The sequence below is a fragment of the Panthera uncia genome (assembly GCF_023721935.1).
Source record: "Panthera uncia isolate 11264 chromosome A3 unlocalized genomic scaffold, Puncia_PCG_1.0 HiC_scaffold_12, whole genome shotgun sequence".
Classification (NCBI taxonomy): Eukaryota; Metazoa; Chordata; class Mammalia; order Carnivora; family Felidae; genus Panthera; species Panthera uncia.
This window is the reverse complement of record NW_026057579.1, coordinates 32,171,906-32,179,630: the sequence shown is the minus strand read 5'-3', so window position 1 is coordinate 32,179,630 and position 7,725 is coordinate 32,171,906. Positions and strand designations below refer to the sequence as shown.

The 7,725-nt window shown below is 50.0% G+C and overlaps 1 protein-coding gene across 8 annotated transcripts in view; it reads left to right on the top strand.

Moving 5' to 3' along the window:
- The first annotated feature begins 2,037 nt into the window (after window positions 1-2,037).
- The window catches only part of ATP6V1C2 (ATPase H+ transporting V1 subunit C2), a 53,741-nt gene continuing 48,053 nt past the window's right edge, over window positions 2,038-7,725 (top strand). For 4 of the 8 annotated variants that reach the window (XM_049652524.1, XM_049652529.1, XM_049652526.1 and 1 more), the window contains exons 1-3: window positions 2,040-2,132; window positions 3,332-3,487; window positions 5,660-5,727. In XM_049652524.1, the coding sequence (XP_049508481.1) occupies window positions 3,359-3,487; window positions 5,660-5,727 (197 nt within the window). In that variant the 5' untranslated portion in view covers window positions 2,040-2,132; window positions 3,332-3,358. Of the gene's footprint in view, window positions 2,133-3,331; window positions 3,488-5,659; window positions 5,728-7,725 lie in introns of all 8 variants that reach the window. The other 4 variants (XM_049652530.1, XM_049652528.1, XM_049652527.1 and 1 more) reach the window with 2 other exon arrangements.

Genomic DNA, 7,725 nt, shown 5'->3' with positions numbered 1-7,725 from the left:
TTGAGTGGCTCGGTCAGTTAAGCGTCCAACTCTTGATCTCAGCTCAGGTCTGGAGCTCAGGGTCGTGAGTTCAAGCCCCACGATGGGCTCCATGCTGTGAGGTAGTGAAGACTACCTAAAAAGAAAAAAAAAAAAAAGGAAGAAAAAGAAGTAACAAAGAGAATGTTAACAGTGGTTATTTTGAGATCATGGAAATACAGGCAATTTTTTACTTTCTTCTTTATACTTTTCTGGTTTCCGAATCCTCTATACGCAGGATAGAATCACCTTGAGAAGCAGAAAAAAGTTAGTTGAAAAAAGTCATGCTATCTCTAGAACAGTAGTCATCAACTATTACAACTTCCGATGTTTCACAAGAAGCCCAAGCAAGATGTACAATAACCAGAAAGATTTTAGATTTTGAGTAGGAAGATTTTAAGTCAGACAAGGAACACTGGAGGCCCTCAATATTTTCTTTATCAGACATCCGGGAGTTATTTTGTGTCTGACTTGTCTTTTATTCCATGAAACAAGCTTGTTAGAGGAAACCATACTTACAGAAAAAATGGTGCCATAAGCAAAAGTTGGGAACACCTCTACATGTGTTGCCCAGTCTCTAAGAAGCCAGGTCAGTGGCTCTGAATGTTATCTGAAATGGAAAACGTGCTTTCTTCCCCAGAGTTACGACCCCGTCCTGCAGGCTTGCTGGGAGCAAGGCAAAGGACCCGCGGTCCCACGCGTAGCTTTGCCATTAGCCAGTGACACGACACCCAGCAATTCATGCAACTTGTGGGGCAACCTTACTCTTCTTTGTACTTGGGGTTTGCCCCCAGCTCTACAATTCTGTTTTGCCTAGCTGGAAAGAATGGCATCACGGGGTCAAGTCCAAGATTGGAGACCCCAGGTTCAATGTGCAACCAGGCCACTCCTTCGCTTGGAATCACCATTTAACCTCCCTGTGCCCATGGCGTTTCCTCATCCCTTGGTTTCAGGTGTCCACCCTCGGGAAGATGTTGCAAGGACTGACTAATGCACACGAGTGTCCCAATAACGATGATGCACGGCGCAGGTGTTGGGAGTTCCGAACTGCCAGTTCCAAACCCACAACAGGATTGCAGTGCGAGCCTGTTGTGATCTTAGAAACCACCTTTCTGTTCCGCATCTGGGGCTTCTCGTGCCAGCATCTGGAGTTACACCTTCCCTTCCCTTCCGAAGACCCGAAAGCATTCTCGGCAATGGGATGATGGTCCCCCTAGTTTTATCTAGGAAGGCACAGTTCATTCTCCAGGAAGCCGGCAAACCTTCTTCAACACCCCCCCCCCAAAAAAAACTCATTCTGAGATTTTTATCTTTCCCAGAAACCACCAAAAACATCGCCCACAGGGAAGGCTACACTAAAGTTTCCTCCATTACTCCAGAGGAAATGAAGTCGGGGTTTTCTTGTTTTGTTTAACATTCAGACGTTAATTTCGGGGGGGTTCCTTGTTTTTTTTCAAACAGCACGGATCACGACCCCACATCCTGGTACTCAGACTCTGAGTTTTAAACCCCTCCAATACCCAGGGCAGCTTTGAAGGGGGTAAGGTGAGGTGGGCGCGCCTGGCAGTGGGGAGTTTCCCTGGCAACCAGCGGCAAGCTCTCGCCCACAAGCCCAGGAAGGTCTGGGCCTCTGTCCAGGTGTGTTCCAGAACACACGTGGACCTGTGGCGTTTCTTCCCACAGATCAGGCCTCTTCGCCGCGGGATTCCCGAGCCCCCGTGCTCGGTCATCGCCGGGTGGGGGCGGGAGTCCCGAGTACTTCGCACCCCCTGCTTCGCTCGGTCCGGCACGTCCCGCGCGCTCCGCTACGTTGTGGACTGCAGACCCCGCCCGAGGCTCCCCCCGGGTCCCGCCCCGACCCACCTGGGCGGGGTGGGGGGCGGGGGGCGACCCAGGGCCCGGGCGGCCCGGGACGCGCGCGGGCCGCAGCCGGGCCCCCGCGGGAGGCGGGCGGCCGGGTATGCAAATGCCCGAGGGGCGGGCGGGGGCCGCCTCCCGCTCCGGATAAAAACTCGGGGCGGGGCGCCGCGCAGAAGCCGCTGCCTCCCGGGAGCCGGCCGTGCGCTCCGACCCCGTGCCCGCCCGCAGCACGCCCGCGCGGCCGCCGGCTCCCGGTAAGGACGCGCGGCGCGTCGGGGACTCGGGGCGGCGGCGGGAGAGGCGGCGCCGAGACCCGGGGGACCGGGGCGGGCCGCCCCGCGCACGCGGGTCCGCCGTCCCGGGCCGCGCTTTCCCGGTGGGAGCCAGAGAACCAGCGCCTCCGCGGCGCCCTCCCCAGGGCCGGGCAGGTGGCATCTCCCCAGCTTCTGCGCCGGGCCCGTTTGTCCCCAGGCCATCGGCGGTCAAGACCGAGAGGAACTGCGTCCGTTGTGCCCGGAGTTAGGAGGGACCGAGGGTACCTTGGAGTGGAGTGAGACGAGGGTCAAAAGGAAAAACTTCCAGGCCGGGGCTCTGGCTGGCTGTCGCCTGTTTCTCCCTAGCCTTCCGGAGACGCTTCGCGAGGCGATGGGAAGGGAGGCACGGGCCGAGGGGACAGAGGTGTGGGCGTGTGCACGTTTGAATGAGCAGAACGAATCGACTTTGCAAGCGGCAGGCGCTGGACAGAAACTGCCAGGCCCAGCACGATGCCCGCCTCTGCAGAGTGCACACCTGGGCTGGTGGAAGACGACTTTAGTCGTCCCCCCCCCCCCCCGGCTTTTTTTGCTTATTTGGGAAGGAGGGGAGCTCTTCTGAAGTCTTACTTTTAAGGCTAGCACCATTCTGAAGGCCGGTCAGTAAACGATCTGGGGTTTGCCCAAGCTCCTGTTGTGAAAACGCCTTGTCTCATTCCTGCCTTCGCTTCATCCCAGAAAGTACAATGTGGAAAGGAGGGAACTATTTCAGAAGGCCCCAGCCTGGCTGGCTGGCTGGCTGTCCACCCCCCTCACCCCCGTTTGTATTCTGATGTCAGGAGAGAGGGGAGTAAAAGGACCGGGAATCTTGCTGTCCCTATCCCTCCCCCCAACCCTTAAAACCAGTCAGAACCACCCTAGGGATGGTTTGGGAGTCTTTGTGGAGACCTGAGGGCTTTCCAACGGAAGACTTTGCGGTCTTTTCAAGCAAAGATAAGAGCACTGCAGATCAGCACATGGGTGTCCTTGGAACTAGAGAATCTGAATTGGAAGGTCGCGGGGGACGAAGAATGGGATATAGTAAAGGCAACACCTCCTGGAGAGGATTAATTCTGAGGGAAGGGAAGTGGTGAAGGAGTAGAGATATTTGACACTTCTCTCCTCCTGTTTCTGTTTGTGCGTGTTGCTGTGGTTCTGGTCAGTAACTGGATAAAAGAAGTCTGGAAGCCATGTCGGAGTTTTGGTTAATTTCTGCCCCCGGCGATAAGGAAAACCTACAAGCCCTGGAGAGGATGAACACGGTAACCTCCAAGTCCAACCTGTCTTATAACACCAAATTCTCGATTCCGGACTTCAAGGTAAAGTTCCTGGGGAAAGAGGAAGGACATGATGGTGTGGGGTGGGTGGGTGTCTCCTGGGAAGCCAAGGAGAAAATAACAGGTCAAAGGCAGCAACGTTGAGGATAAGCCTGGGGGGGGGGGGGGGACGATGCACAGGGAAGTCAGTGGTCTGGATGGGACTTCGTGCCACAGCCCAGAGTTAGTTGTGGTTCCCATGGACCCAAAAACACAGGACAGAATGAACAGGGAGAGAAGGGTGTGGGTAGCAGTGTCTTCAAAAAAAAGAAAAATGGGGAGAGGGTTTTCCACACCGAGGCTCTTGTGAGTTGTTGTTCTAGGATTCTTCCTGTTTTGTCTTCGACATCCAAGAAGCCCCACGATACAGTGGAAAGGTACAGGCGTGGAGAGCTTCGGTCTTGATTGTGCTCTTGAACTGGAAGCAGGGTGGGAGATTCAGATGGAATCTGATGGAGAGGCAGGAAGGGAACTTAACGGCGACCGGGCCGATGGCAGAAAGACACGAGGCAGGGAAGTCTAAGGGTTCTTGCTGTGGAGAACAAAGTTGGAAACTAACAAATGTGAGAGAGGAACGAGGTGTGCAGTCTTTTTACTTCCGGAGAGTAGCCTTGTCGCAGTCCTTCCTAAGATTGTAAGCTTCCAGAGAGAAGAGGCTTGAGGCATTTTTCAATGACAGCTATGCAGATGCACTGTGGGTGCTGGAGGGATGGCCCTAACTGCCCAGCGGTAGCCGTTCTAGAAAACTGCCCTATCCTCTTTTTCAAACCTCAGTCGGCCAGTCTACCAAAAGGGCTGCACCGTCAGCATCATTGGTGATGCGACCCTATTTGCTAGTGTTTATCGAGCGGTATGCTGGGGGCCAGGCACTTTGAACACACCATCTGGAATGTTCACAAGGCCCACGTTATAGATCAGGAAGGGCGGGGAAAGGAGACGAGGGTGATAGATCTGGTCAGTGGCAGCACTGATTTCTGAATCCGTACGTTGCTGCTACTGTTTGCCTGGCGACCGGCGCTGGGAAGGTCGGGGAATTCAGCATCCACTCGCCCGCTTACTCTTTGTAAGGCAATGTGTTAGACTGGAGGGAACAAAGATAAGAGGCAGGACCTCTGCCAAATATTGCTTAACATCAGGTCGCTTGAAAGAGAAGCAAACTGCACTTATTAGAGATAGCTGTGCTTCATCATTTCCTAACTGCCTTTCTTAAGGTATTTCTTAAAGTATTTTTTTTATATTAAAGTATACTTGACACGCAGTGTTAATCTTAATTGCTTTTTAATGTCCGATTGGGGATTGCTAATCTGAACACAGAGTCTCTCCTTCTGATTCCGGGAAGAGACCTTTAAATACAGTTTTGGGCTGTGTAATAATTTTCACATTAAGAAATAGATCATTATAAGTAATCTGAAAGGAGAAAGACTTGCAGGAATGATGAGGCGGGGGGAGGGGAGGAAGCTTGCCCCCCCCCCCCCCCCCCCCCACAAGATCATTGTTAATAACAGCAAAGCAGAACAGAGACAGGGATTGGTTGGACATCTTGGAGAAGAAAAGCGTTTAGAAATGGTGACTTCTTGGGGCACCTGGGTGGCTCAGTCAGTTAAGCATCCGATGCTTGATTTCAGCTCAGGTCATGATCTCAGGGTCATGAGATCGAGGCCCGTGTTGGGCTCTGCGCTGACAGCACAGAGCCTGCTTGGGATTCTCTCGCTCTCTCCGCCCCTCCCCTGCTCACACGTGTGCATTCTTTCTCTCTCTCTTAAAAAATAAATAAATAAAAACTAAAAAAAAAAAAAAAGGTAACTTCTTTAACTTGCTTTCTGGTACATTTCCTCCTCAGCGATGGGGATTGATCATGTGACCAGCAGACTGCCACTTTAAGAAGATAATGAGCTGGGGTCCCACAATGATACAGAAGTTGCTCCTTCCTGTGGCAGAAATGTAACAGTTCATCCTGTTGGCAGTAATAATAATAACAGCTAAACTTTAAAAATGAGAAAATATCCCCAATCCACTGATTCTCTTAAGAGCTCTTCCCAATTTCCAGTTTGGCCGTTGACCCAGAATAACTAAGGCAAGACGGAAGTCACAGAAGTCCCTGCACTGTTGTTGAAAGTGACCTACACCTTCCCTGCCATAAAGCGCGAGCCGCTAACGTCTTTGCAACCTTTCTAGGTGGGGACCTTGGATTCCCTTGTTGGCCTCTCTGATGAGCTGGGGAAACTCGATACCTTTGCTGAAAGGTAAACAATTTCTTATTTACTGCATACAAGTGAGAATTTGATGGTGTTGTCAAAGGACACAGCGCTCTTGCTTTGCCTGAACCCATGCTTGTCCAAACCCGATCCTAGAGGTCACATCAAGAACCAGTGTGGAGATGCCTGGGTGGCTCAGTCAGTTAAGCGTCAGACTCTTGATTTCGGCTCAGGTCATGATCTCATGGTTTGTGAGTTCGAGGCCCGCAGGGGGCTCTGTGCTGGCAGTTCGGAGTCTGGTTGGGATTCTGTCTCCCGTTCTCTCTGCCCCTCCCCCACTGGCTCTCTTTCTCTCTTGCAAATAAAAATAAACTTAAAAAAAATTATAAAAAAAGAGCCAGCATAGCGTGACTCTGCATGAGGGCCCCAGGTCAACAGCAACACTTGGGGTCCCTTGAATAGTTGTGTTTTTTTTTTTTTTTTCCTGGAGGCAGCAATACTGGGGGGCTGCCTTCAAAATGAAGAGGCTTATGGCATAAGGTGCTGAAACCTTTAGAAAAATAATTGATGCGGTTTCCCCTGAGGCTTTTACATTTTTAAGTTTTTTGTTTGGTTTTGTTTTTATGGTAATATTTGCTCAAAGTCAAAGATTCAAAGTACAGAAGGAAGGCTATCCAATTACATTAAACTTTCCTCTCATCTGGTTTCCTCTTTCCTGTTTCCCTCATTTCCTTCTTTTGAGGCAACATTATGACAGTCTTTAGGAGCACCTTCTGGAGACAGCCTGTACATGTGCAAATACCAAAAACAGTTTTACACAAATGATAGCATATATCCTGCACCTTGCTTTTCTCACTAAATCATGTATCTTAGAGATAGAGGTGTTTTGTTTTTTTTTTAATGTTTCTTTATTTTTGAGAGAGAGAGAGAGAGAGAGAGAGACACAGTGTGAGCTGGGGAGGGGCAGAGAGAGAGGGAGACACAGAATCCGAACGAAGCAGGCTCCAGACTCTGAGCCATTAGCACAGAGCCCGATGTGGGGCTCAAACCTACCAACTGCGAGATCACGACCTGAGCCGAAGTCGGACGTTTAACCGACTAAGCCACCCAGGCGCCCCACTTAGAGATAGTTTCATGTCAGTCCGCAGCTGGGTTTTTCTACTGGCTGTATTAGCATGAATAGACGCGCCCTAATTTACTTGTATTTCCCTATCGATGGACATTTGAGTCTTCTGGACTTTTGCTGTTACAACCAATGCTGTCTTGATGGTCCTTTTGTCTACTTCTTTGCGCACCTGTGGGAGCGGGTCATCACAAGTTGAAATGCCGGGTCGAAGAGTATTTGCATGCAGCGTTGTACACATATGCCCACATCCCTTCTCCAAGGAATTGTTCCCTATCCACACTCGCACCAAAAGTACATGAAGATATTTTAAAGTCTTCAAGGCATTTATTTATTTATTTTTTAATTGCTACACACCCGGTACATAAGCATTAGAAAATATATATGGATCACAGAAAAGCATGAAAACAAAAATACAGATCACCAGGAGTTATGCCATTCAGAGAAAACCACTGTGATGTTATATCGTATTTGCAGTTTTTTTCTACCCGCATTATTTATGCATGCATATATTAGTAACAGTGACATCATGTTATATGTGGTTGTAACTTGCTCTTCTCTTCATATCTTAAACTTTGTTGGTTTTTTTTTTTTTTTTAATTTTCTTAATGTTTATTTTTGAGACAGACAGACAGACAGATTCTAAGCAGGGGAGAGGCAGACACAGAATCCGAAGCAGGCTCCAGGCTTCGAGCTGTCGGCACGGAGTCTGATGCAGGACTCGAACTCGAAGCCACCCAGGCGCCCCATTCACATCTTACACTTTGGCTCTCGCCATTAACTCTTCCACTGTAGTGTTACGTCATAGAGATTTGCCATAATTTGTTTATTTGGGTGTTTCAAAATAATAATAATCCCTAGTTTGGGTGAAACTGAAAACATGTTGCTTACCAGATGGTCTCATTTAATTGAAAAAGAATGCA